This window comes from Colius striatus, unplaced genomic scaffold (assembly GCF_028858725.1).
Source record: "Colius striatus isolate bColStr4 unplaced genomic scaffold, bColStr4.1.hap1 scaffold_38, whole genome shotgun sequence".
Taxonomy (NCBI): Eukaryota; Metazoa; Chordata; class Aves; order Coliiformes; family Coliidae; genus Colius; species Colius striatus.
Window position 1 is genome coordinate 119,545 of NW_026908522.1, and position 27,352 is coordinate 146,896.

General features: G+C 59.6%; 2 protein-coding genes across 4 annotated transcripts in view; both read right to left on the bottom strand.

Moving 5' to 3' along the window:
* Nucleotides 1-4,731, bottom strand: part of ARHGEF11 (Rho guanine nucleotide exchange factor 11) — a 29,088-nt gene extending 24,357 nt beyond the window's left edge. For all 3 annotated transcript variants that reach the window (XM_062019987.1, XM_062019988.1, XM_062019986.1), the window contains exon 1: nucleotides 4,583-4,731. In XM_062019987.1, coding sequence (XP_061875971.1) covers nucleotides 4,583-4,614 — 32 coding nt within the window. In that variant the 5' untranslated portion in view covers nucleotides 4,615-4,731. The remainder of the gene's footprint in view (nucleotides 1-4,582) is intronic.
* A 3,367-nt stretch (nucleotides 4,732-8,098) lies between these two features.
* LOC104551782 (ETS translocation variant 3-like protein) lies at nucleotides 8,099-8,971 on the bottom strand. Its single transcript, XM_062019954.1, has 4 exons — nucleotides 8,911-8,971; nucleotides 8,585-8,822; nucleotides 8,316-8,481; nucleotides 8,099-8,227 (listed from the first exon to the last, which is right to left on the bottom strand). Exons 1-4 carry the CDS (start codon nucleotides 8,969-8,971, stop codon nucleotides 8,099-8,101), a joined length of 594 nt encoding a protein of 197 aa, XP_061875938.1.
* Nucleotides 8,972-27,352: the final 18,381 nt, after the last annotated feature.

Sequence of the window (27,352 nt, forward strand, 5' to 3'; positions counted from 1 at the left end):
AAGGAAGGAAGGAATTCCAGCTCAAGAGAAAAAAAAAAACAGAAAAGAAAAGATTCAGCTTCCTCCCCTTCCAGCACAGACACTCCTCGGGCTGGAGCTGCTCCAGCAGAAAGCTGGCCATGCCGAGGACGTGCATCTCCCTGGGCCATCCCTCTGCATCCCAGCCCTGGGAGCAGGGAGTTTGGGTACCCTGAGGGACCTTCACTGCTTCTCCACTCTGCAGGAGATTAAGGGGCTGAGGCTACTGCTCTGTGGCTGGCTGCATGGTGATGCATCGGGGGAGCTTGTAACTGCAGGTTTGAACCATGCTGGGGAGTTGTGAATGAAAGAGGGGGACAGAAAAAGGCATTTCCCAACATTTTTGGCCACTTGCAGGCACAGCTTGCAATGACACTCCTCATCTCTGAGATGTGGGTTTCTTTTCCCACACAAACAGGTTTCTGACTCCCAGCTGGCAAAGCACAGGGGAGCACAGGGTGAGAGCAGCCCTCCAGGAGTGTTTGGCTGGTCCTGGGATGCATCAAGGAGAGTGTGGGCAGCAGGGCCAGGGAGCTTGTGCTGCCCCTGTGCTCTGCCAGAGCTGGGGAGGCCTCAGCTGGAGTCCTGTGGCCAGGGCTGGGCTGCCCAGCTCAGGAGAGACAGGGAAGTGTTGCAGAGAGGCCAGTGCAGGGCTGCCAAGATGCTGAGGGGCTGCAACATGTGTGTGAGGAGGAAAGGCTGCAGCCCTGGGGCTGTTGAGCCTGGGGAACAGCAGCCTGAGCTCAGGGGCACCTTGTTGATCAATCCCTAAAGGGTGGGTGTCAGGAGGCTGGGGCCAGTGTTTGTTGTGTAGTAGCCAGTGACAAGCACAGAACACAGCAAGTGCCACTGGAGGAGGAGGAGCAAGTTCTTTGGTGCTGAGGTGAGGGAGCCCTGGCCCAGGCTGCCCAGGGAGAGTGTGGAGGCTCCTTCTCAGGAGGTTCCCAACCCCACCTGGACACGGTCCTGAGCCCCCTGAGCCAGGGGAAGCTGCTGTAGCAGGGGCTGGATGATCTTTAGAGCTCCCTTCCAACCCTCACCGTCCTGGGATTTTGTGTGATTCTATTGGAGCAGGAGCCCACTGCCTCCATCTACCTCACGCTGACCCCAGTGTGTTTGCAGGCTGCCACCCAGCCCCTTCCCAGCAGCAGCAGCAGAGCTGGCACTGCCAGCCCTCTGCCAACCCTGCACCGCCGGCCACGCGGCCGGCCGGGAGCCGGCACATCCCCCTGGCTGCCAAACCACCCTGCAGCTGCTGCCCATGAGCCTGGAGTCATCCCTGATCCATCTGGGCTTTATGCAGCGAGGCTTTTTCCCCTTCTCTCTCTCTTTTCCCCTCTTTCTCTGCTTATTTTCTGTTGTCCAAGGAGCAAAAGCAGAGCCTCAGCCCGCAGGAGGCGGCCGGCTGTGAACGTCATCGTGCAAATCAGATGCAAAAGTCCCTTGTAGATGCTCCAGCAAAGGGAACTGAAGTCCCTGAGGCCCTCCCTTAGCCTTGAAATCCCAGACTCCTCCAGCACCTTCAGTGCAGCACACAGGCCATTCTGCAAAAGCTCCCTTTAAATTAAGACTTTTAATTAATGAAATGGAGGGGAAGGGGGAGGGGAGAGGAAGGGAAATACAAACCACCAGGAGCACAGCAGCCCTGGCTGTTTAAGGGTGCAGCAGGCTCTGTTTTTGCAATGGCCAGTTGCCCCTGGGGAGGACAGGAGGCTGAGCACGGGCACAGCTGGGATTTGGGCAGCATGAGGCTACATTGATTGGGCTTTGAGGTCCTGACACTTGTTGGGCTGAGGTGCTCCTGCACTGCGCTCTTCTGAAACAGCTCCAGCAGCCTCTCCGAGGCTCCACGGGGAAGGAAGAGCCTAAAACGACCCCAGCTCCACCCCCTGAGGTGGTTGTGAGAGCCCCCAAGCAGGATTAGACCCCAAAAAGGACAGGGACTGAAGTGCCTACGAGGAAGAGAGACCCTAAAACAACCCCAGCTCCACTCCCTGAGGTGGTTGTGGGAGCTCCTGAGCAGGGTTAGATCCAAAAAGGGACAGACTGGAGTGTGAGGGGCTGTGGGAGGTGAGAACGGGGTGAGCAAAGTCTTTACCTATTAGATGATGTTTGCAAAGCACTTTGTGGTGCTCTGTGCCACAGAAATGTTAAGCACTTAACTTCAGTGTTAAGCACCAGCAAAGTTAGGCCAGATCAGCAGATCCCACACACCCAAAGCCATCTTTTCCCCTCCCTAAACCCATCTTTCCCTTCCCTAAAGCCACCTTTTCCCTCCCTGCTTGCCAGAAAAGCCTGGCACAGGGGTGTGGACGGAGTTGGATGGGCAAAGAGGAGCCAGGATCTGACTTTTCCACCGTGGAAGATGCAGCCCAGGGCCCAGCTTTCCCGGGAGTGCTGCTGGAGCACACGGCGTGACAGGCTGGGACCAGCAGCGTCTCCAAAGCCCTCCCAGGCTCTGCCCAGTGTAATCATTAACGGTGCCACTCGGCTCCCGGAAAACACAAGACTGGTAGATCCGGTTTATCCAGCACTGAGGGTGCTTTTGGGGTGCAACAAGTGTAGTAGCAAGCAAGATATGGAATAACCTACCCCAAAGGGATGTTTTTCTCCCTCACCTTCCTCCCTCTTTCAACCAGCCCAGCTGGGCAATGGCTGCTCTCATAACGCTTTCCTCCAGCCTTCCCCCTGGGCTCCCTCTACAACTAAAGCTGTGGCAATGCAAGAGGTTAGAGAGTGTCATGTCCTCACAGCTGGACAGCACTCACTGGTGATGCACAGCTCCTTCTGTGTCCCCTAATACCAGAGGAGGAAGATCTATACTGGTTTGCACTGGTCTGCCTCTCCTGGGACTGGTAGGCAGAAGCCTTATGCCCATCCCAAAGGCTTTGCTTGGTGATGGTGAGGGGACAGGGGCTGCTGGGGTAATTTTTGGGTGGGGAATCCTCACCCAAACTGATTTGCAAGTAATTTTTGTTGCTGGGGAGTTGTGCCACCCAGCAATCAGTGACTCCTGGCTTGGCCAGGGCACTTCAGGCACCTGACCTTAAAATGCAGAGGAGCCCACAGCTATTTAAAGAGCAGAGAGAAGGCTTAAGCCCCGTAATGAGGCCCCTGCAGCTCTCTGAGGTGGGAAGTGTGGGCAGTGGAGGCTCACACCGTGTGTCCCCTCTCTGACATGCTGCCAGGACCTGATGCTGTCGCTTCCTGGCCTGGGATGGGAGTAAAATTCATCAGATCCTTAATTTCAGCTCTTGAGGGGCTGGTGTGGCCAGGTTCAGCTGGCAATCAGCTCCAGAGGAGCTCATGGACAGCTTCTCTAGCTAATTAACAGCTACACAGAAAGTGTGGCAGGGTGGTTTTGTGCTCCACCCAGACACTCTCACTCCCCCAAAGCATGAGGAAGATGTGCAAAGAGTCTGTTGGGAGAAAGAGGTGGAAATATGTCCCTGCCAATAAAGGCACCCACTGGACACAGCAACATGTGCCAATGCACCAGGAGCCCACTCTGAGCATCTTCAATGCTTCTGGCCAGGGATGTTGCCAACACTGGCTGCTCCTAGAGCGAAAAGAAAACCTTGTTTCCATCAGAAAGCCACTCCAGCAGCACAAATGAGCGAGATCCACACAGAATAAGGGGCTGTGGCATCACTGTGGCTGGCCCCAGGGATCCTGGCCCACCAACCCAGCCACGCTGAGGCCACGCGGAAGCTCCTCGACCATTCCTCAAGTCACCTCAAAAGCAAACGGTTTTGTTTCCCCACAGGGCTTATTGCCCCAGCTCGCATCCCTCTGCCATGCCAGGCTGCTTGGAGCCTGGGCATGTATGCCAAGAGTGATCTGAGCTGGCTGCTGAGGAGCAAGGTGCCCGTTTCGAGCTCACAATCACACACAGACCTTCGTACCTTCCCACATCTGCCAACCTGGACACGGGGGGCAACGACACGAGCGGGACACTCACTGTCCCTGTTCCAGAACCCATCCCGCTGGGGTTTAATTAGCTTAATTACCTGTGAGGAACTGAGCTTTGGAGAGGATAAGAGGGCAGGGAGACACTCCCCCATCCATCCCAGGGGTGCAACCCCCACACCCCAAATGTCCACCTGAATCAATCCACGTTAAAACTGAAGCTATTTGGGGCAAAACATCTCCCGCTGCAGCCGGGGACAGACCAACAGCAGCACTGGAGTGAACTCGGCTGTTTCCTCACGACAGATTTTGGCCACGTTTTCCCAGCTCGATGTGGGCTGGTTTTGGGGCGGGGGTGCGGGTTTTGGGGGAGCTGGGGTGGGTAAGCCCATAAGCCCGGTCCAAGCGTGGCAGCGGGACGGGGGGTGAGACCGCCGAGACCCCGACCTTGGAGCCGGACAGGCCGCAGCCTGCGCTGCCCATGCTCCTCAAAACACCGAGTTTCACCCCAAAACGCTGCATTTCCAGAGCAGACCCCCCCGGCCGGGGGATGGGGGGTGGGTTCCGCGCCCCCGGGCCCCGCTGCCCCGGCTGACAGCCGCCCGCAGCCCGCGCCGCCGCCTCCCCGCCCGCGGCCCCCCGGCCCCCCACCTACCTGTCGATGGCCTGCGGAGGCCGCACGCTCATGGTGCCTCTGCCGCGGCCCCTCGGCGGTCAGGGCGCGGGGAGCCGCCGCCCCGCTCCGGCCGCCACCATCCCCGGCGGCCTGGGCGGCCTCGGCGGGGCCGGACCCCCCGCTCCGGCGTGGATCCCGGCCCGGCTCGGCTCGGCTGGGCTCGGCGCGGCGGCGGCGGCCCCCCCCCCCCACCACCGACCCGCCCGGCGGCGCTGGGGGCCGGGCCGAGGGAGAGGCCTAACGCCCGCTCCCAATCCCCGGGCTCGCCCGGCCCCCGCCGCCGCCGCCGAAGGGGCAGCGCCGGCAGCGGCCGGGCGGGGGAGGGGAGACCCGCGGGGACACCCCCGGGGAGAGCCGGGCGTGAGGAGCCCACGGGGACAGCGGGGATGGGGGGGACACAAGGGGGGATATTCGGGTGTGGGGAACCCACAGGGACACCCAGATGTAGAGGGACCCTTGGACACAGCCTCAGTGTTGGGGACACACAGACACAGCCTTGGGTATGGGAGGACCTATAGACACAGCCGTGGGTTTGGAGGGACACACAGACACAGCCCTGGGTTTGGGGGGACCTATAGACACAGCCCTGGGTTTGGGGTGACCCAGAGACACAGCCCTGGGTATGGGGGGACCTACAGACACAGCCCTGGCTATGGGGGGACACAGAGACACAGCCTTGGGTATGGGGGGACACAGAGACGTAACCCTGGGTTTGGGGGACCCACAGACACAGCCCTGGGCTTGGGGGGGACACACAGACACAGCCCTGGGTACGGGGGGACCTATAGACACAGCCCTGGGTTTGGGGGACACACAGACACAGCCCTGGGTTTGGGGGGACCCACAGACACAGCCTTGGGTTTGGGGGGACCCACAGACACAGCCCTGGGTTTGGGGGGACACACAGACACAGCCCTGGGTTTGGGGGAGCTACGGACACAGCCCTTGGTTTGGGGGGACCCACAGACACAGCCCTGGGTTTAGGGGGACCTACAGACACAGCCCTGGGTTGGGGGGGACACACAGACACAGCCTTGGGTTTGGGGGGACCCACAGACAAAGCCTTGGGTTTGGGGGGACACACAGACACAGCCCTGGGTTTGGGGGAGCTACGGACACAGCCCTTGGTTTGGGGGGACCCACAGACACAGCCCTGGGTTTAGGGGGACCTACAGACACAGCCCTGGGTTGGGGGGGACACACAGACACAGCCCTGGGTTTGGGGGTCCCACAGACAAAGCCTTGGGTTTAGGGGGTCACACAGACAAAGCCTTGGGTTTAGGGGGACCCACAGACAAAGCCTTGGGTTTGGGGGGACACACAGACACAGCCCTGGGTTTGGGGGGACCTACAGACACAGCCCTGGGTTTGGGGTGACCCAGAGACACAGCCCTGGGTATGGGGCGACCTACAGACACAGCCCTGGCTTTGGGGGGACACACAGACAAAGCCCTGGGTTTGGGGGACCCACAGACACAGCCATGGGTTTGGGGGGACCCGCAGACACAGCCCTGGGTTTGGGGGACCCGCAGACACAGCCCTGGGTTTGGGGGGACACACAGACAAAGCCTTGGGTTTGGGGGGACACACAGACACAGCCCTGGGTTTGGGGGGACCCGCAGACACAGCCCTGGGTTTGGGGGGACACACAGACACAGCCCTGGGTTTGGGGTGACCCAGAGACACAGCCCTGGGTATGGGGGGACCTACAGACACAGCCCTGGGTTTGGGGGGACACACAGACACAGCCCTGGGTATGGGGGGACACACAGACACAGCCCTGAGTTTGGGGGACCCACAGACACAGCCCTGGGTTTGGGGGGACACACAGACACAGCCATGGGTTTGGGGGGACCTGCAGACACAGCCCTGGGTTTGGGGGGACTCTCCTGCAGCCTGGCATCAGGGACCAGCACGTGGTCAGGGTTTGCTGGGACTCCTGTTGTGCTGCTGTGAGTGTCCCACAGACACAATTTGGGTTTTAGGGGTCCCATTTGCACCCCAGGTTCGGGGGGCCCGCAGCAGCAGCGGGGATTTGGGAGGCACAAGGCTTTGGAGAGGATGTGGGGGCTCACACACTGACGCACCACAGAGGGGTACCCACCGAGGAGCCCCCCCAAGCCCTTGCCGCCCCTTCAGCCCTCACAGGTGTCCTGTGCCATGAAGGGAGGAGAGAGGGGTCCCCAAAAAGGAGACTGAGGTGTTTTCCCCTCCCCCTGCAGATTCCCCAGCGTGGGAAACAGGGAAAAGCGAAAATGAAAATGAGCTGGTTTGCAGCAACCCCTGGGAACGAGTGGCAGCTGCCTGGCTCGTCCACCCACACCCCAAACCCTGCCCTGCCAGCCTCCCACTGCCCCCCAGCCCATCCTGTTCTACTGTCCACCCAAATCCCCTTCACACCCCCCCGGGGCTGTGGACATGGGCTCCCTTCCCAGGCCATGGTGGCTTTGGGGTGCAGCCAGACCCCTCTCTGCAAACTGGTTTATTGGGGGGCACTGCTGGTTCCTACCCTTTGTACTGGCAGGACCAGACTGGCATCGGTGTGTGGGCAGAGACCAGGGAGGGGGGACATGAAGGGCTGAGCCTGGAGCCTGCAGGGTTCCCCCAGACCCCGTGGGGAGCTCAGCTGGACCCCAGGGACTGAGCTGTGAATGTCCTGAGGTGCTGCAGGGGTGGGCTGGGGAGGAGAAGGGGGTGTTGTGGTTGTCCCCCTGCTTAGGGGGGCTGGAGGGACCAGATGGAGGGGCAGGGGGGTTGCAAAGCTGCTGGCTGAGAGCACCCCACTTTTGTCCATCCCCTGCACTTCAGCTCCAGCTTCATCCCGGGGCAGTTCTACGCAGCGGTGGCACCACATGGGCCTTCCTCCTCCTCTTCCTCCTCCTTCTCCTCCTCCAGCTCCTTCTCCTTGCCTCCCTTTCCTGGCTGAGATGATGAAGGCTCCAGCACCAGCTCCCTGGCCACCAGTGGGAGCCTGGGGAAGGGTCTAGAGGGGAAAGTGGGGTGCAGTAGCACTGATGTGGGGACCGTGGTCTGGGCAGGCAGCAGCGTGGGGGGGCAGCTGGCAGGGGCCAGGCCGTGGCTGGGGAAGGTGGCCCAGGGCCAGCAGCATCGGGGAGAAGGCAGCAAGGCAGGGAAACTCCTCTGGGACCCCCATCTGGCAGCAGGAGACCCCCAAGCATGGGGGAGATGCAGAGCCGAGGCCTGTGGGCAGCAAGAGACGGGGAGCAGCGTGAGCACAGGCGGCACTGTATGGCACAGCCAAGCTAAGGTGGCGTGGAAGGGCACGGGCAGCAACCTGGGGGGCTTCAGCAGATCCCCTCTCCCTTTCCTCGTGGTGGGTGCCTCGTGTTCTTTCCCAGCCACAGCCACTGGGTGCTGCAGTGGGACCCACAGTGACCACGTCCTTGCTGCTCTGCACCCACAAAGCCCTGGCACCCACAGTCCTCACCCTGCCCTGCCTGACCCCCATGTGCCAGCACATGCTGTGCCCACCAACTACTTACAGATCCTGGGGATGAGCACCCTCTTCTCCAGCGTGTCGGGGTGCTGGGGGTGCGAGGCATCCCGCTGCCAGGCCAGGGGCTCTGCCAGCACCTGCTGGCTCAGCAGCACCCTTGACACCAGCTGAGGGAATGAAAGGGGCCATGGCATTGCCAGGGAAGGGCAGCCTGTCCACGGGGGCTTCCCCAGCTGAGCCCCCCCAAACCCCTACCTGTCTCGGCATGGTGGGGGGCTGGCACCGGCTGCTGGTGCCTGGCAGTGATGGGTGGTGGGCATCCCACAGCGGGCAGCTGAGGAAGATGAGATTGCTCAAGTTGAACCTGTAGGTGAAGCGCTTGCCCTTGGTCTTGTGCAGGATGCGCTTGTTGTAGTAGTACCTGGGGAGGGGGGAGCTTTAACAGACAGACATCCCCCCACATACCCTGGGGGGTCCCTCACGATGGTGAAGGCTCTGCCCACCCCCCACATCCCCTGTGGCACCTGAGTGCCCGGCTCATCTTGTCATAGTTCATCTGGGGTTTGCATTTCCTTTGCCCCCAGAGCCGAGCCATCTCCTCGGGGTCCTTGATGACGAACTCGCCGTGCTCCCCCTGCTGCCAGGCGATGACATGGCCAAACTCCTCCTGCTGCAGCAGCTCCAGGATGAAATGCCACAGCTGGATCTGCCGGGAGCCGGGGCTGGACTCAGCTTTGTATGCCCAGGCAGGGAAGGCCAGGCCTGCAGAGTGTGTGAGGCATATTTAGGGCACTCAGAGTGGGACATCACCCCAAAGTCACCACTCCCCAGGGCTCTGCTGAGTGCTCACCTGATACCCAGTGGGAGCTGGGCAGAACGGGCAGGCCCTGGGGCAGGCAGCCACACTGCATCCTCCAGCCTGCCAGCAGAAACCAGAGCAGAGGTGAGCACCCAGCACCTGGGATGCACCCAGCATGGGGGGAACTCACCCAACACCCTGGATGCACCCTGTACTAGAGAGACTGCAGTCTGCAGCAGGGATGCACCCTGTACCAAGGATGCACCCTCAACTGGGGGGGGGGCTGCATCCTGCACCAGGGATGTGCCCTGCAGCAGGGAGGCACCCTGCACTGGGGGAGCTGCAGTCTACACCAGGGGTGCACCCTGCACTGGGGGAGCTGCATCCTACACCAGGGATGCACCCTGCACTGGGGGAGCTGCAGTCTACACCAGGGGTGCACCCTGCACTGGGGGAGCTGCAGTCTGCACCAGGGATGCACCCTGCACTGGGGGAGCTGCAGTCTACACCAGGGGTGCACCCTGCACTGGGGGAGCTGCAGTCTACACCAGGGGTGCACCCTGCACTGGGGGAGCTGCATCCTACACCAGGGATGCACCCTGCACTGGGGGAGCTGCAGTCTACACCAGGGGTGCACCCTGCACTGGGGGAGCTTCAGTCTGCACCAGGGATGCACCCTGCACTGGGGGAGCTGCAGTCTACACCAGGGGTGCACCCTGCACTGGGGGAGCTGCAGTCTGCACCAGGGATGCACCCTGCACTGGGGGAGCTGCAGTCTACACCAGGGGTGCACCCTGCACTGGGGGAGCTGCAGTCTGCACCAGGGATGCACCCTGCACTGGGGGAGCTGCAGTCTACACCAGGGGTGCACCCTGCACTAGGGGAGCTGCATCCTGCACCAGGGATGTGCCCTGCAGCAGGGAGGCATCCTACACTAGGGGAGCTGCAGTTTGTACCAGGGGTGCACCCTGCAGCAAGGATGCACCCTGTACTTAAGGGGCTGCAGTCTGCACCAGGGATGCACCCTGCAGCGAGGGGGGTGCATGCATCTCTTGAAGGATGCACTCAGCACTCAGGATGCAGCCTGCAGCAGGGATTCACCCACACTGGAGGATGATGCTGTGGTGGGACATGACCTCCCCAACATGGCCAGGCCAGACCCTGCTGCTGCAACTCGCAGGGCTGGTCGTGTCCTCACTTGCAGGGAGGTTCTGCATTGCCAAAACCACCAAAACCCGCTGGCACTGACCACCTCCCATGGGGTCCCAGAGTGGCAGACCCCAGCCCTCCCCACCCCACTCACCTGCAGCCCCACTGGGGCAAGGAGGGGAGGGGGTCTTCCCAGGTGGGAGCTGCTGAGCAGGAGAAACCCTCTGAGGCTCTTAGGGAGCATCATCTGGGTATATAAAGGGAGGGGATGGGTTAAGTGTAAATCTGCTTAGACCCCAGCAGGGAGGAGAGAGAGGGAGAAACAGTTGGGAAGGAGAGGGGGGAGCAGAGGCTTGGTTTGCAGGGAGAGAGGTTTGGGGGTCCCTGCCCGGTTTGGGGATCCCTGACTGTGGCTCTTGGGCTGCAGGTGCCTGGAGGTGGATGCCTGGAGATGGGTGCCTGGAGGTGGGTGCCTGGAGGTGGGTGCCTCTCACAGTTCCAGATTCAGCCAAAAAATGAGGAGGGAAAAACCCAAGAGATGGGAGCCATGGGACAGAGTGCTGGTGGTTTCAACCCCCTCCTTGCTCCCTTCTCTCTTTCACTCAGTGCTTTGCTGGCCCCGAGGCCCAGCTGGGTAAATGCAAATGGGGCAATTTGGCATCTCTGGCTTGGAGCAGGAAGGCAAACAGCTCCAGGAGCAGGAGATCCAAAGAGCAGCTGGCTGCAAACTGCCCCGAGGGTGTGAGTGCTATGGAAAGGCTTCATGCCTGGGTTTTCTCCTCTCTTGATTTGCTTTATTTTCCTCCTTTGTCCTCTGTCTCTCATTAGCAAGAGCCCAAACTCCTTTTTCAAGCTTCTGGTGCAGGGTGGGGGTCCAGTGCCCCCAAGAGTCTCACAGAGGCTGTTGAGCCCTGGGGGTGTTTTCCTGGGGTGCCTCATCCTCAGGTGAAGGTTTCCCTATGGATTAGGGATAGAGGAGCTGGGCAGAACCCACAGACACATAGGGAGGACTCACTCAGGGTCACTGCTGCCCTCCTCTGGGGTTTGGGCCAGGAGCCAGGACACCTGAGCCCCCCAGAACAAGGAGAGGACAGTAAGGGGATGCAGGGAAGCATTTGGGGCTGATCCCACGGGGCTGGCTGCCATAGCTGGGATTTCCCTGGGTTCCTGCTCCTTTAACTCTCCCAAATCCTGCTCCAATCTCCTTAACCAGACCTGACCCCCTCCCCCAGCTCCAGGCAGGCAGAGGTGAAGGTCCTGTTTGGTTAAAAGCATTTAATGCTATTAAAACAAGCAGATTAGGGAGCATTGGAACAGGCAGGAGCAAAAGGGGGGGACCCCAGTGGGGCTGGGTAAGGGGGCTCATCCCAGGACTCATCCCAGGTACAGGGCAGGAGAGAGAGGCTGCCACAGAGGGACGGGGAAGGAGCATCACCACAGCCACCCTTGGTGGCATGTCACCTCATCTCCCAGCACCCAGAAGCACTCCCTATACCTCAGTGTCCAACTCACATCCCATCCAGGAGTCCCATCTCGGGCTTGGAGCATCCTCTGATGTCAGTGGCAGTTCCTCCCCTCCCTCCCTGGCCTCTCTCACTCCCATCCTTTGATCTCCTGGGACAGTGGGACTGAAAAGGTTTCAAAGAGAAATCCCAACTGGGCTGAAGGTGGGGAGGATGATGAGGGGATGAAGGTCACGTAGGAAAGTCACAGCATTGGAAACATCCAGGTGAGGGGCTTGAGGGGTTTCTGGAGGCCAGGCTGGCATCCTCTCAAGTGGCATCCCCTCTCCCTGACTCTGTCCCCTCCTGTGTCCCAGGGCTGGATACAGCCCATTCCAGGACACAATCCAGCTATCCCAGGCTGGATATGTTCAAACTGGAGTTGGATCCACTCATCCTGGGTCAGGATACAGCCATTCTGGGTGGGCACCAAGGTAGAGGGGGGGGACACACTGGAGCCAGCTCCTGATTATGCAGCTCCTAGAGCTGCTGTGAGGAGCAGGGCTTGGATTTGAGCTGGGATATCATTGGCTTCACCCTCTGATCCCAACTCTAATACTCAAAGCTCTTTGGGATTTTCCCCTCCCTGCCTAAATCCTCTTCAGAGCCAAAGTGCCCCATGGGTTCTGCCAAAGCTCACCAGCTGCTTTCCATTTTGGCTCTGCCAAGGCTGAGAGAGAGACAAAGTGGTGTTGTCCAATCAATTTAATGGCACAGGGTGCAATTACTGACATCTCTGGGATGAGTTTTACAGGTGGCTGTGAAGCAGGTTTGGGGGTAGCTGTAGAAGGTTCTGTCAGCCTCTTCTCACAGCTCACTCTACACTCAAACACTTTGGCTTTCAAGAAACAGATGTAGTGTGACACTTCCATGTGTTCAGACCTAAATCAGGGGAGATCCAGGTGGTGGCTGAGGATGGTGGTCTCTATCCCCCCCTGCCCCAGTTCCCCTTCCCTCCTCTCCCTGTGGTTTGGACACGTGGGCAGTTTGTTGTCTCGGCTTCCCCTGAGTCCTACCCAGGTTTCTGCTGGTGACAAGCACATACAATAGTGGCTCTTTCAACCTGAACCCTTGTTCCTGCAGCCTTCCCAACCAAATTGTCCTTGCTTTTGCCCTACAAAGGAAAACATTCTCCTCTCACCCAACACACGTGGCCTGTCCGTGCTGCTCCCTGCACCGCTGCAGACCAAGGGGCAAAAGAGGAGCAGGGAGAAGGAAAATCCTCTGCAGATGCTTCACTCTTGGGCACTAGTCCTGCCTGCAAGCCTTGTTTCTTCCCCAAAAGAGCTCTGAGTGCCCAGATTGCCCAGCCTGCCCGTTCTGGGGCTGCGTTTCACACAGATTCCCTTGTGTTCTCCTCACCGAGTGCTGTGGCAGATTTCAGGTGAGGTGTTAATCCAAATCATCATCATCAGAAAGGCTGAACATCTCCTTCAGCTTCAGCAGCTTTTGCCTTTACTGGACTTGTATTTTTAGGCTGGCATTTAGGGGCCACTCTGCAAAGACTGGTGTCTCTCTCTCCCAAGGCTGTTTATTTGATGTGGGGCGAGTCTCAGGCCGTTTTCTTCCTTTGCAAGGCAAGAGATGGCTGCTGGGTTTTGGCTGAGGTGGGTGGGAGGGGGGTTTCAATTGTGGCTATAGCTTGCAAAGCTGAGATGCCCTGCAGAGTCCTCACTCAAGCATTTAAAGCAAGGGAAGGTGGAGAGGATGAGGATGGAGTCCCTCAGCCCCAGCCAGCACTGTGGCTGCAAAGCTGTCAGGGCTGGCAAGGGAACCTTTAAAGAGAAAACCCCATCTGGAGGACTCTCAGGCCAGCAGGCACATGGGCCAAAAGCAGCAGCTGAAGAGAAGCAGCAGCTACAGTGTCAAGGGGGTTGTCAGGCTGCAGGGAAGTGATGGCCCAGCGCCTGTCCTTCTCCTCAGCAGCCCTGCTTTGTTTCTCTGTGCATTTCCTGAGCTGGATCCCAACAACACAGCCCAGTCCTGTCTCAGCCAAGTGCTTGGGGTGCTGTCAGGGATTTTAGGCCTGTACAGGCGATGTGTGGGGTGCTGTGTGTGTAGCTGTGCTCTCAGGTGTTGCTGTAAGATGGAAGGCAAGGGCAGGAGCTCACTGAGGGAGGTTGATTTCTCCTGTCTGTCTCCTGCAGGACACATCCCTGCAGAGCAGCACTCAGGAATGGAGCTGCTTGGCTCTCCCTTAACAGCAACATGTGCCTATCCCAGGTCAACAGCCTGCCATCAGCAGCCTGGCTTCGAGCTGCAAGAAGGGTTTTCCTTCCTGCCCTTTGCCCCAGAGCTACAGCCTCCCCTGGATGCCCAGAGCCTGCTCTGAAAGCTCTGTCATCACCCCCACTTTGGCTCCCTTTTGCAGCAGCTGCCAGGGGTGAAGCCCCAGGGAGACACTTCCCTCTGTCTCCAACAGAACAACCTCGTGCAGCTGCTCCAGCCCCAACGACTGGCACAAGCTCCAAGCTGATGTCCTGCAGCGGCTCGGAGCCGTGGTGGAGCTGCTGGGAGCTGCTGGGAGCTGCTGGGAGCTGCTGCCAAAGCACCAAAAAGCTGGGAGAAGGTGTCAGCAGGACGGAGTGCTGCAGGTCAGAGCTGTGCTGTGAGCTGGAGATGCTCAGGCACTCACAGATGGGACTGGAGACAGCTCTGGCTGAGGCACAGGCTCCTCTCCAGGGCAGCTCCCTGTGCCCTGGGCTGAGAGCTGGAGCCCACTGCTGCCCTTGGCACGGCTCATGAACCTTCATTACAGCACCTTAAGCAATCAGAGCTCTGAGAGTGAATCAGAGGCACCCCTCTGGGATCCTGGTCCTCTGAAGGAGCCCTGGCACAAAGGATTGGAATGTTGGCATCCTGCTTTGCTCTCTCAGCTTTGCCCCTGCAGAAGGCCACTGGCATGGGCCTGGAGGTGAGAGCTGGGTGAGAAGGTGGCACTCCAGGGCTGTGTGCATGAAGAGCCTGCCTGCCTCATGGGGAGCCTGCCTGGGGCAGCCCTGCCTCAGTGGGGACACCGAGCCATGCCGAGGGCCTGGGGATGCTCCTGGGCCCTCCCCTGGGCCCTCCCAGCAGATGTGGGGAGATAGGCAAGGGGCAAGCTCTGCCCCAGGAGAGGGGAAGTTGGATGATAAGCCTTTGGGTGACTCCAGCCCCACGGGCAGCTGCTGGCCCACACACCCCAGGCAAGAGAAGGATGAAACACACCACCTGCTCCATAAACATCTCTGTTCATCATGAAAAGTCAGCCTAAAAAAATACAACCCCTCCAGTTGCTCCAGGGAGGCAGCTCCAGGCCCTCTGCTCCAGCTGGGCACAACGTTTCTCAGGCTGCCAAAGGTCCTGCAGAGGAAAGAAATCATCAGGCAGCCTGTGCTGCAGCAGCACTGCAGGAGCGTGGCCCCAGAGCCCACCCTGGCTGAGGAGGATGCCAAGGGAGCTGTGAGGTGGCTCAGGACATGGTGGGAAGCCAGGAAGGGCTGAGGGACAGGCAGGGCAGGGTGTTGGCAGGGCGCTGCTGTGGGTGAGCTGCAGCTCAGCACTGCCTCAGCCTCCTCCTCCTGCAACTCCTCCTGCTGGGCCCTGAGGGAAGAGGGAGAGAGAGGGGAGAGGGGCAGGTGAAAGGCCCCACCACAGCCATTGTGCCCAGCTCCTGCACACAGGGCCTCAGCCAGCACTGCAGCCAATGGCCCAGCTGCCATTCCAGAGCTGGACAGGCTGGAGGGCTGGGCAGGGAGAAATCTGATGGCATTCAACAGGGGCAAGTGGAGAGTGTTGTATCTGGGAAAGAACAACCCCATGGACCAGCACAGGCTGGGGAAGGAGCTGTTAGAGAGGAGTGTAGGGGAAAGGGAGCTGGGGGTGCTGGTGGGCAGCAGGATGAGGCTGAGCCAGCAACGTGCCCTCGTGGGCAAGAGGCCAATGGTACCCTGGGCTGGGTTAGAAGGGCTGTGGGCAGGAGGTCAGAGAGGTTCTGCTGCCCCTCTGCTCTGCCCTGTGACACCACATCTGGGAGAGTGTGTGCAGTTGTGGCCCCTCAGCTGCAGAAGGACAGGGAGCTGCTGGAGAGAGCTCAGCACAGGGCACAGAGATGCTGGAGTGGAGCATCTGCCTTGTGCTGAAAGGCTGAGGGAGCTGGGGCTCTGCAGCCTGGAGAAGAGGAGCCTGAGGGCTGAGCTAAGTCATGTCTGCAAGTGGCAGGAGGCTGGAGCCAGGCTGTGCTCAGGGATGGCCAATGACAGCACAAGGGGCAATGGGGATAAACTGGAACAGAAGAGGTTCCAAAGCAACACAAGGAGGAATTTGTTCCCTGTTGAGCTGAGGGAGCACTGGCAGGGGCTGCCCAGATGGGCTGTGGAGGCTCCTTCTCTGGGCACATCCCAACCCCAGCTGGATGAGTCCCTGTGTGCCCTGCTCTAGGTGCTGCTGCTCTGGCAGGGGGTTGCACTGGATGAGCTTCCCAGCTCCCTTCCAGCCCTTCAGATGCTGTGATTCTTGTCAGCAGTCCCCCTGCTGCAGCATTGCCTGTCCTTCAGCTCTCTTGGGCCAGGCAGGGTCTGTCTCACCTGAGGCTGCTCTGGAAGTCGTGCTGGTGCTGCTGCAGCTCACAGCTGCCTCCTGCTCCTGCTGCACTGTCTGTGTGGGACAGAGACAGAGCCTCATGGCAAATCCCTGCAGCCTGAGGAACCTGCTCCAGAGCCATCCACACTCAGGCCTCTCACCCTGGTACTGCAGCACCTGCTCCTCTGCTATCCTCTGCAGCTGCCTCAGCTCCTCCCTGAGCTGCTCCTTGACACCTTGATGCTCATTTTGGGTTTTCTTCTGCTGCTCCAAGCCCTGACAGTGGTGCAGAGGGTCTGAGGGTAAGAGGACAAAGTACTCCCTCCCCTCTCCTTGGGGCCCTTCCTGAGGGCCCAGCAGCAAGGGGTCACTTTCTGAGGATGCCTCAACTTGCTCAGCAGCCAGAGCTTTCCTTCTGACGGCTGTTGCTCCACACACCCAGTTTGACTTACCCAGCACAGCGTCTCCCTTCCATCCAAGGTGAAAACCCAACCCCAGTGTGGGGTCCTCCCCAGGCTGCAGGCTGCTCCCTCTCTGTTCCTCTGCTCCCCCGTGGTCTCCATCGCTGCAGGGGCACAGCTGCCTCACCATGGCTGCACCACAGGCTGCAGGGAATCTCTGCACCAGCACCTGGAGCATCTCCTCTCCTCCTCCTTCACCAACTTTGATGTCTGCAGAGATGTTGCTCTCACATTCTCACTCCTTTCTGCTGCTTCAGCTTAGTGTCTGCCCAGTAACTCCTTCCCTTCCCCAAACACATTAATCACAGAGGCATTACCTCCACTGGCTCAGCCTTGGCCCGTGAGTCCATCTCAGAGCCCTGGTCCTACCAGATACAGGGGAAGCTTCTGGAAGCTTCTCTCAGAAGCCACCCTTGTAGCTCCCTGCTACCAAACCCACTGCAGATTAAACACAAAAATCCCATCCCTTCTTCCCTCATTGCACCTTTCAGGGCTGGAAGGGACCTGGGAAGCTCATCCAGTGCAACCCCCTGCCAGAGCAGCAGCACCTAGAGCAGGGCACACAGGGACTCATCCAGCTGGGGTTGGGATGTGCCCAGAGCAGGAGCCTCCACAGCCCATCTGGGCAGCCCCTGCCAGTGCTCCCTCAGCTCAACAGGGAACAAATTCTTCTTAACTCCCCATGCATTCTAACTCTCCTCACCCAGGTGGGAGGTTGGGTGCTGCTGGGTTTCAGTTCTGAGTGGTGCCCAATTTGTCACAGTGCATTCACCTCCTGGGAACTGTCCCAGCTCTGGATTCACTGACAGTGGCTGCAGCTTCAGTCCAGTCGTGCCCATGACCCAGCACAGCCACGCTCCAGGGTTTGGTCATGTTCAGTGAGGAACTGTGAGGACTGGCTACTGAAACAGTGCAGTGGGATTCATGCAACAGATACACAGGTTCTTGTGGATTGCCGGGGACATCTGCACGTGCAAATGAGTGACACAGTGCACAAGGTTAGGAGTGACTTTAGTCATCAATACCTTTACTAGGATTGGTGCAAAATCCTCTTGCCTCACATTTCAAGGTAGAGCTTACAAAGGATTCAGGGCACAGGCTCAAGGAGGAGTGGTGGCACCTCCGAGGCGGGTGGCCTTTGGGGTGGAGGGGTGTTTTGGTATTATGATGACATTATAAAGAGCAAAGTTCACACAAAGGAAAACACTTTGTCAAGATTTGACAGACCTTTGTCTCAGGGGACCAAATGTGCTGCTCTTCAGCCCCAGAGGACCATCTCATCCCCATCTATCATCACGGAGCCTGGCCGCCGAGTCTCCGCTCTGCTGCGTAGCGGGTTCCTCGCACGCCTGCGACAGCAGTGCCCACCCTGGGAGCCTTTCCATGTGGCACCTTTCCTTAGTTTGTGAACAAGGCTGATTTGTAATCTAAGGTTTAATATCCAGGCCACTTCAGTAATGATGTCACAAGGTGTTGGCCACAGGAAGGGCTGGGGCTGCAAAGGTACAGTGGCTGCAGGCAGCAGCCTCTCACAGGCTTGTCTCCCCAGCCCATGGCCTTCCAGCACAAGGCCAAAACCCCGTCTGTGCCACAGTCAGCCCTTGAGCATCTCTCCCTTCCAATGGGGCTTTGACAACTCCAAAGTTGGGGAGCAGACCTGCTCCTTGCCTGGGCCCAAAGCCCAGCAGCGTGGCCGCAGAGCCCGTCCTGGCCTCGCCTCTGCCTCGGCCGTCCCACGCTGACACACAGCTCAGGCTCCTGAGGAGGACACAGCGCTGCAGAGGGGACACGCAGAGCCTGAGCTGGCCTTGCTCATGCTCTGGGCATCTGCTGGCAGGGCAGGGGCATGGAGCCAAGTCTGCTGCAGACACAAGGGCTCCGGACCTGCAGCAGCTGCCAGGCCCAGCTCAGCTCCAGCCCTCAGCTTGCCCTGCCGGCTGGAGCCAGCCTGTCACACCATTCCACGGCAAACTCCACATCCTGGCTTGCAGCAGCCTCCTGACAACACTCAAGCAAAGGATCCCACCTGCCCCTAAAGCTTTTCTCTGGCCTTTATCTGCCTCCCCCCAAAGGGGAGAAATGCCCAGCAGGAAGAGCTGCAGCCATTGCACACAGCCAGACAGCACCAGCTTGTACCCCATGGCCACACCTGCAGGTGAGTCAAGAACAGGGCACCAGGGTCACCTCTTGACATTCTCACTTTTCCCTTTGGAGGGATCCTTTCCTGATCAAGCCCCAGGCACCTGCTCCCACTTTTGGCCTCCGACACTCCCCCTACACAGCTCCCCTACTGCTTCAGGCACCAGGCTGAGAAAACAGACCCCAAAGCTCTCATCTGCTCACCCTGGGCTGTGGGCAGAGGGGCTGAGCCATCTGCACCCTCCCTTTCATGCCTGTGCCTCAGCCAAACCCCTGCAGGAGGAGGCTGAGGGCACAGGTCCGAGAGGGACAGAGGCAGCCAGGCAGAGCTCTGACAGCTCCCTGTCAGTGTCTCTCCAGCCCCTGCTGCCCTGTGTGTGAGGTTCTGCTGGGACCCGAAATGTCTCTCTGTCTTTTTTCTCCTTTTAGCATCAGAGCAGGCGACTGTAGCCTTGGGAAGGTGCAGACACGGCTGGGAGCTGGTGCCTGTGGAAGGGGGAAGGGAGGCTGAAGAGAAGGAAGTAAAAAAGCCTCACTACCTGTCCCTGCTTCTCCTTTGTCCCGGGCAACTTCTCCACACAACAGGGTGGCAAACAGCTCTAGATGTATGAATGCAGAAGTGAGCAGGATTTGCAGTGGCAGCTCCAGCTTGCCCTTGCCCTGCAGCAGCCCCCAGCGCTCCCCCTGAGCCCCCGGCGCCGCTCAGCCCGGAGCCGTTCCCACCGCAGGCTGCCGGCTGCTGGAGCACACAGACCCTCAGCTCCAGCTGAGCAGCGCTGACCCAGCACCGCGGGCTGCTCTGCTCCTGCCCTGCCGCCCCAGGGAGCGGGCTGGGGGTGGGCAGGAGGGCACGCAGCCAGGAGCTGCCCCGAGCTCACTGAAGGGCTGCTCTCGGCTCCGCGACAAATGTGGCACCGGAGGGATCTTTCCGAGGCAGCCGCTGCCTTGTGTGCTGGTGAGAGGTGCTCCGTGGGTGCTGTGCATCCATCCTCCTCCCCGCGGGCACAACAGCCGCCTCAGCCCCTCCGGCCACGGCCGCCCCGGCAGCGGCTCCTCCCGGCTGCAGCCGCCTCTCAGCCCCACCGGCCCCCCAGGGCGGGCTGCGAGAGGTCTGTGCTCCGCCAGCCCTGCTCCCTCGCTGCCTCCGGGCCCCGCGCAGCCGCATCATCCCCCCCCAGCTCCCGTATCATCCCCCCCCGCCACCGCATTATCCCCCCCCTGCTACCGCATCATCCCCACCGTGCTACGGCATCATCCCCCCCCCACTACCGCATCTTCCCCGCCGCTCCCGCATCTTCCCCCCAGATCCCGCATATTCCCCCGCTGCCGCCGCATCATCCCCCCTGCTCCCGTATCATCCCCCCCTGCTCCCGCATCTTCCCCTGCTGCCGCCGCATCATCCCCCCCAGCTCCCGCATCATTCCCCCCTGCTCCGGCATCATTTCCCCCGCTCCCGTATCATCCCCCCCAGCTCCCGGATCTTCCCCCGCTGCCGCCGCATCATCCCCCCCAGCTCCCGCATCATTCCCCCCTGCTCCAGCATCATTTCCCCAGCTCCCGCATCATTCCCCCCTGCTCCAGCATCATTTCCCCCGCTCCCGCATCATCCCCCCCAGCTCCTGTATCATCCCCCCCAGCTCCCGGATCTTGCCCCGCTGCCGCCGCATCTTCCTCCCTGCTCTCGCATCATCCCCCTCCGCTCCCGTATCATCCCCCCCTGCCACCGCATCATCCCCCCCGTGCTACGGCATCATCCCCCCCCGATACTGCATCATCCCCCCCCCGCTACCGCATCTTCCCCCGCTGTCGCCGCATCTTCCTCCCTGCTCCCGCATCATTCCCCCCACTCCCGCATCTTCCCCGCCGCGCCGCATCTTCCCCCGCTGCCGCCGCATCTTCCTCCCTGCTCTCGTATCATCCCCCCCAGCTCCCGTATCATCCCCCCCGCTCCCGCATCTTCCCCCGCTGCCGCCTCATCTTCCTCCCCGCTCCCTTCCCCGCCGCGCCGTTCCCCTCCGTGGCAGCCTCCTGGCTCAGCCCCAGGGCGGGTCCGACTCGGAGCCGGGACGAGGATCGCGGGCTCCTCCTGCTGTTGCAAATCTGCCGGGGAAGAAACACTTCTCTACACTAAAGTTCGATGAGCAGAGACGTCCTTTAGTCGGGGATGCACCGGGGACACGGGGTCGTCCCACACGGCATTAGAATGAACGAATATTGATACCCACCGTTCTTTTGCTCCTTATTACTCTGCACAAAAACCCACTTAGACTTGTTCATTACATTTACCCTTCACCTCGATTGGTTATGTGTTCCTTCTACACATTACACCACTCCAATCGACTGAGCCCTTATTACACCAGTTATGCAGATGCATATCTATTTCAAAGTCACTTGGCCAACTGACTGATTTCAGCTGTGGATTATTTGGTGCTCTGGGCCAGAATGGTGCTACTGATCTGATGCTCTGGACCAGAATGTTACAGGGGCTCAGGAGCAGAATGTTACAGGGGTTCAGGACAGTGAACAGTCTAATGGTTAATATAACAAACTCCTTTCTTCCTCTAAAGCAACCACTCCCAGCATTGCTCTCAGATGTTTTAAGGCTTGCAGGTGCATGGATTTAAACAATCCCCCTTGTTATCACCCTTCTTTTCATTGGGACTGATTTCTCAGGCGTTTTCTTCTCTGTGGGAGCAGCTTCACCAAGGAGGCTGAGTTGTGCTCAGTTATGCTGACTTACTTGTGAGTTTTACTTAAAAAAAATAACTATTCTATGAAATTACTTGAATTTTTATACCTTCTGTAACAGTGGCACTGGCAGAAAAACAGTCCCTCAAGCACCTGGCACTCACTGCCAATGGGGCAGCATTGACTGATGTGCCCACGCTCCAGAAATGGACACGGACACACCACGGGCTGTACAGGTGCAGAGCAAGACCTGAGGATACAAGTACACAAGCACCAAACTGGAGCTGAAATTCAAATGCTGCATGAAATACCTGGGGAAAGAACAACCAAAAACCCACGAAAACATCTACACCGGTGTGATGGCTCCGAGACATGAAAGAATAGTGAGGGTTGGAGGGTGTGGTGAGGGTTGGTCTCTTCTCCCCTGTAACAAGTCACAGGACAGAAGGAACTGGCCTCAAGTTGCCCCAGGGGAGGTTGAGGTTGGAGCTGAGGCAGAACTGTTTCCCTGAGAGGGGTGTCAGCCCTGTGCCAGGCTGCTCAGGGAGAGGGGGCAGTGCCCAGCCCTGGAGGGATCCCCACTGGCTCTCTGCCATCCCTCTGCCCAGGGCTCATGTGCCCACCAGGGCCCGTGTCCCCAGCCTGGCAGAGACCCGCCACCGCTCCCTCCCTGGGAGGGAGAGTCCTTGGCCCTGCCCCTCATCTCCTTTGCCCAGGAGCAGTGTCTGAAGCCTCCTCTGTCACTGCCAGGCTGAGCAGTGCCTGGTGGATCGTGCCTGCCCACGGCGAGGTGGAGCTCAGGGTCCACTTCAGCTCCGGGCTGCCGGGACAGTTCGAGCAGACGCTGCATTTTGAGACCCGGGGACAAAGGGCTTGCACCAGCTGCAGTGCAGGGGCACCTGCCTGTACCCCACTGTCAGCCAGGACCCACGGAAAGGCTGTCCCGTGGGAGCCCCCCACGCTGCTCCCCCGGAGCTCAGAGCCTGCTGCCTGGGGCAGCTCATGCTGCTTGAGCCCTGACGCCTCTTCCCAGGCTTGGGGCTGGCAACCGGGGCTGCTGCCGTGGCCACTGAGCAGGGCTGTGGCTTTGTGAGCAGGAGTTCTGCTTGGAGCATCTCACAGCTTCTCCTCCTCTGTTTTCTCTGCCCAGGGTGGTGTTTCCTTGCTGCAGCAGGAGCAAGGCAGATGATGCCATCATCTCCAAGCAGTTTGTCATGAACACGGGCATCTTCCACTTTGGTGTGCAGCTGTGTGGGACATCGAGGGATCGATACGTGCTCCCGGCTCTGGGCGAGCATCCTGATGGCCCCTGTGAGCAGTGAGATGCTGGGAGGGGATCTGCAGGGCCTCGTGCTTTCAGGGACACACCTGGGGACCTGCTGTCCCCGAGGCACAATTGAGGGCAAGCCCAGGTAGAGACCTGGGAGATACTCGGGGTGAAGGGCCAGGGGTGTGTGAACTTGACAGGCACAGGAGTGGTGGAGGAGCTGGGGAGGGATGGAGCTGATGGAAGTGGGGCCTTGGTGGCCAGAGCCAGGTGCTGCTTCCAGCCTGGAGGTGACCTGGAGCACCTTGTACCTTCCCCCCACATCTCAGCCTCAGCAGAGGAATGAAAACAGGGATTACATGTCCCTGTTCCTCACTGCTGGATAAAGTCTGCCTACAGCAGTTGCCTTTGGAGCTGCTGATGGATTTCCATTCCCAGCATTGGTTGGGTGGGTTTTTTAACATTAGCACTTTAGGTCTAGTCTTGGGGGGAGCTCTGGAGAGTTGCTGCTGTTTTGAGATCCCAAGGGAATGAAATCAACCCAGCATAAAACCCTACAGCAGATCTTTAGCCAGGCTGAGGAATGGTCTTGGGGTTCTGTTTGCTTTTTTTCCCCTTTAACTCCAAATTCTGTCCCACAGCTGAAGGAAGGGTGAGAAGGGAGAAGGTACAAGTTGTGCTGCTTGTTAGACTGTGGCTTCCAGCGCAGCCTCCCGCTGCCAGGCCGTGGTGCCTCCCTCAGCCTGGGACGAAGGCAGTCGTGTCCTCTGCAGCCTTTCCCTTGTTTGTGGCAGGTAGGAGGCCCTGGACTGCCCTGGCAACCGCCAGCAGCTCTCCACCCTCAACACCACCGCCCTGGAAGCTGAGCTGAGCTTCTCCTTTGAGCACGATCCACCTGGGGTCACCTTCCCCTTGGACCCTCCCAGCATGAGGCTGAAACCCAAGGAGAAGGAGGTAGGGCTGGGTGGGGAGAAGTGCCCAGGAACCGTTCCTGCTGCTCACTGGATGCTCTCGTGTCTCTGTTTGTGCAGGGATGGGGCCAGGAGCTGAGTTTTTGGACCTACCCTGCTGCAGCTGGGCTCATCTGCCACATTAGGGACAACCCAGAGCCGGTGACCTTCCGCCTGTGCTGCCAGGGGTGAAGGGGCAGCTGGAGATCAGCTCCAAGCAGCTGCATTGCAACAGGCTGCTGTACAGTCAGTCACCCACAGCATCTGCCAGGGCCAGCTTCTGCTGGCCGTGTGGCTGCTCAGGTTGGCAGCTGGGTTGGTGTCCCTTTCTCCCAGCAGCTCCCAGTCTCTTGCTGGCCGTTCCTGGCTGGCTCAGGTGTCCTGTGGCACCCCAAGCTCTGCAGCCCCCAGCGATGCTGCGTGCTGGGCGTGCTGAGGGATTTGTGTCCTGTCTGCTGCTCAGAGAGCAGCCCAGTGGCTCCTCCTGATCTCCTTGCTGCTGGATACGCTTGTAGCACCCAGCTGTCCCCCAGGACTGCCCTTCTGAGACTCGTGACCAAGAGAAGGCGTTTCACTGTGGCTCCAGGCGCCGGGATAGGGCTGCTCCCAGCTGCAGGCAGTGGCAATGCTGGTGTGACCGTCGAGCAGCCAACGCTGACCCTCCTCCTCTCTCTGCAGGACAAACAGCAAGAGCCTGGTCCTGCAGAACTGCACCCTGCTGCCCGTGGCCTGGAGGCTCTGCAGGCTGGAAAACCTCGGTGAGGACTTCTCTGTCTCGCAAGGCTGGGGCGTCCTCGGTCCCTGCACGGAGCTCGGCGTGCGGCTGCGCTTCAAGGCCACCAAGGTGCTGAGGCTGAAGGAGAAGATTTGCCTGGAGGTGAGGGGCCTGGAGAGGGCTCAGGCCTGTGCTCTCAGGGAGGGAGGCTGGGAGGGAGGGGCAGCCTGCCCAGGGCAAAGGGATGAGCCTGCCTCAGGTTGCTTCCTGCCTGCACGGCCGAGGCCAGGCTCTGAGCAGCCGGGGACTCGCACCCAGGGATAACATTTTGGGAAGCAAGTGCCTGCTGCAATGGTCTTGTAGCTTGAGCTTGATGGGAGGAGTGTGCTGTGGAGGCGGGAGATGTGCCTGATGGGCCCATGGGTGCTGTGATCCCAGCTGCTGCCGCCTCAGCGTGGGCTCTGCAGACACGTGGTGCATCCCCGAGCACCCGCGTCACCCCGAGACCCAGCGCTGTGGCCGCCAGCTGTCTCTAAGGTTTCACAAACGAGTCCCATTGTCTGACTCGATTCTTTCTGGGGTGCCTTGTTGCCCCAGGACTTGCCTTTCAAGGCCCAGGACGGTGTTCCAGGCAGTAGCATGAGGCACAGGATCTGTTTCCAGCCATGCAGTGGTTGCTTCCACCACGGTGAGCACTTAGTGCTTGCCTCAGCGTGTGGGAGTGTGCCAGAGTCCATCTGCCAGGCCTCTCTGCACTGGTATTTGAGCCATTGTCCTTCAGAGCACAGAGACTTCAACTGCTTGGCTTGTTTGAGGGCAGCATGTCGCACATCCATGGACAACCTGTGCAACAGCCCATCTAGAGCTGCATCTATTCCCTGGTGGCCTGAGGCATCGTGGGCCCCCCGAGCTACAAACAATTCATGTTTCCATTGCCAGTCCCAACACATCTGAGCCACTGCCATCCTGGCAGCTCCTGCTTGTGCTGATGTTCCTCAGGGGCCTGGTTCCTGGGTATGTGGCATCTCGGTGGCACGCCATCACAGCCAGCTTCTCCAGGTCCCACGGCACAACAGGCGCCATCGGTGAGCGACGCACTTCGCTTCTCATCTGCTGACAGCTTAGTACATGGTGGGGCCTCTTCAGCACCTGCCAGCTCCTTCTCAGGCAACAGTCCAGAGCCCTTGCCCTCTGTGATCACGTGCAGGATGCTGGGGTGACTGGGGTTTCCTACAGGAGCTCACTGAGTGCTCAACACAACCCCCTCACTCCATGTGGCATCAGTTGCTTGATGTGTGGAGGAGACTCTCCCTTTGGACACCCAGCCCAGCACTGGCAGTTGGGTGCTGAGAACAGTCCTGCTTCCATGCCAGTTCCTTCTGAGGCAGCTCAAACTCCTTCATCTGCTGCCAGTCTCCCCTTCTTGGTGGGAGTGGAACGGGCCTCGGATCCTCTGCACCCCTGACTCAAGAACCCCAGGGCTCAGCCTCCAGGCTCCCCACGTGCTTCTAGCCAGAGGCTCCAGGTAGGGCCATTCTCTCCAGCTGCAGTGCAGAGAACGTTTGTCACATCTGCTCCTGTCCAGACTGGCCCAAGGGACACTGCCTGAGCAGCCTCTTGTTTAATTTGTTGAGAGCCTTGTTGTTCAGAGCCTCATTTGACATGGCTTTTCTTCCAGGTGACTCGATAGCGAGGATTTACAGCAGTTGGGAATGTGCAGCCTCCAAAAGCCCACAGTGCCTAAGAAAGCTTGGGTTTCTTTGTCACTAGTCGGTGGAGACGTTGCTGCAGTCTTGCTGGTGATGTCCACTGGGATGTGCTGACCACCATCCTGCCATTGCCCTCAGCGTGACCGAGCTGAAGTGCTGTAGGATGCTTTCGGCAGACTCTCCAGGTAGAACTCCTCATTCTCTAAGAAACCATGCTCCTGAGAAGAAAGGGATGACGGGACAGACATCAGAGAGTGAGACACAAACGGAGTCACAGCCCAGGGTGTCACTGGGTGAGGAAAGTACCCCAAATCCTACAGAAGCAGCTGAAAGAGCTCCCCAGCCTGGGGAAGGCCCCAGCAGGGAAGCAGGGGGCTGAAAGGAGGGGACTGGCACATCACAAAGCCAGAGTCTAGCGCAGATGGCTTCTCCCACTCAGGGATGGGGTGAGGAGAGGGATAACCCATCAGGTCCAGCATGTTATCAATGAACCTGAGACAGGCTGTGAAGGTTCACCCCTCCTTGCTTCTGGCATCACTCTTCTAGGTGTGACAGGTCCTCTAGGTCCTCTTCTGGAAGCCCACCCAGCCCAACAGCTCAGTAATGGTCTGAGGAGACGCCCCATGCCGTGGCTGCTGGGCTCCAGTCGCACTTCAGCCAGCCCTGCTCCCATCCAGCTGGTTCCAAGCCCCTTCTCCAGCCCCAGCCTCCTCCCCCTCACCTGCTGGGCCCTGAACTTCAGCAGCAGCAGCGTGGCGTCAATGAGCTCGGTGCCGCTGGCTGTGGCCAGGGTGTCCCTGCCAGCCCCAGGGCTGTGCTGAGGGAGCACCCTGACAGGAGCTGGAGGCTCTGCAACAAGACCCCAGCTCTGTGGTGCCGCTGTCGTCAGGGGAACTGCAGACAGAGACAACAGCATTCCTTTTCCTGCTGCCTGCATGTCCCCACAGCAAGGTCCTCCCCAACCTCCCCCTGCAAATGGGCTTTAATCCAGCTGCCTCTCCCCTTCTGCCCCCTCTACACCCCCCTGGCACTGCCCTGCCTCAGCCAACTCCATCCACTGAGCTCTTTCAGAGGACAAGGGGCCCAACTCCCAACTGAGGTTTATCATCAGGGGAACTAACTCAGCCCTCAGCAACATGCCAAGCCTCCTGAAAAGTGGAATACAAGTGCAGCTCCCCCCCCAGCATGTCCCTTCCCATTGGCAACAGGCAGAAAGCCTTACACAGTGTGCTGGAGAGGCTGTTCACAGGGGCACCGAGGTCCTGGTCTGCAGTCAACAGCATCATGGGGTTGTCGGGCAGCTCCTCACATCGCTGTTCAAGCTGTCTCCTCTGCTGAGCCGTGCTCAGCCAC

Coding starts and splice junctions, on each gene's coding strand:
- LOC104551782 (XM_062019954.1), bottom strand. CDS start 8,971: ATGCAGTGTGGCTGCCTGCCCCAGGGCCTGCCCGTTCTGCCCAGCTCC. Junction 8,823..8,910: donor CAGCTCCCACTGGGTATCAG/GTGAGCACTCAG, acceptor CACACTCTGCAG/GCCTGGCCTTCCCTGCCTGG. Junction 8,228..8,315: donor CCCCCACCATGCCGAGACAG/GTAGGGGTTTGG, acceptor TCATTCCCTCAG/CTGGTGTCAAGGGTGCTGCT.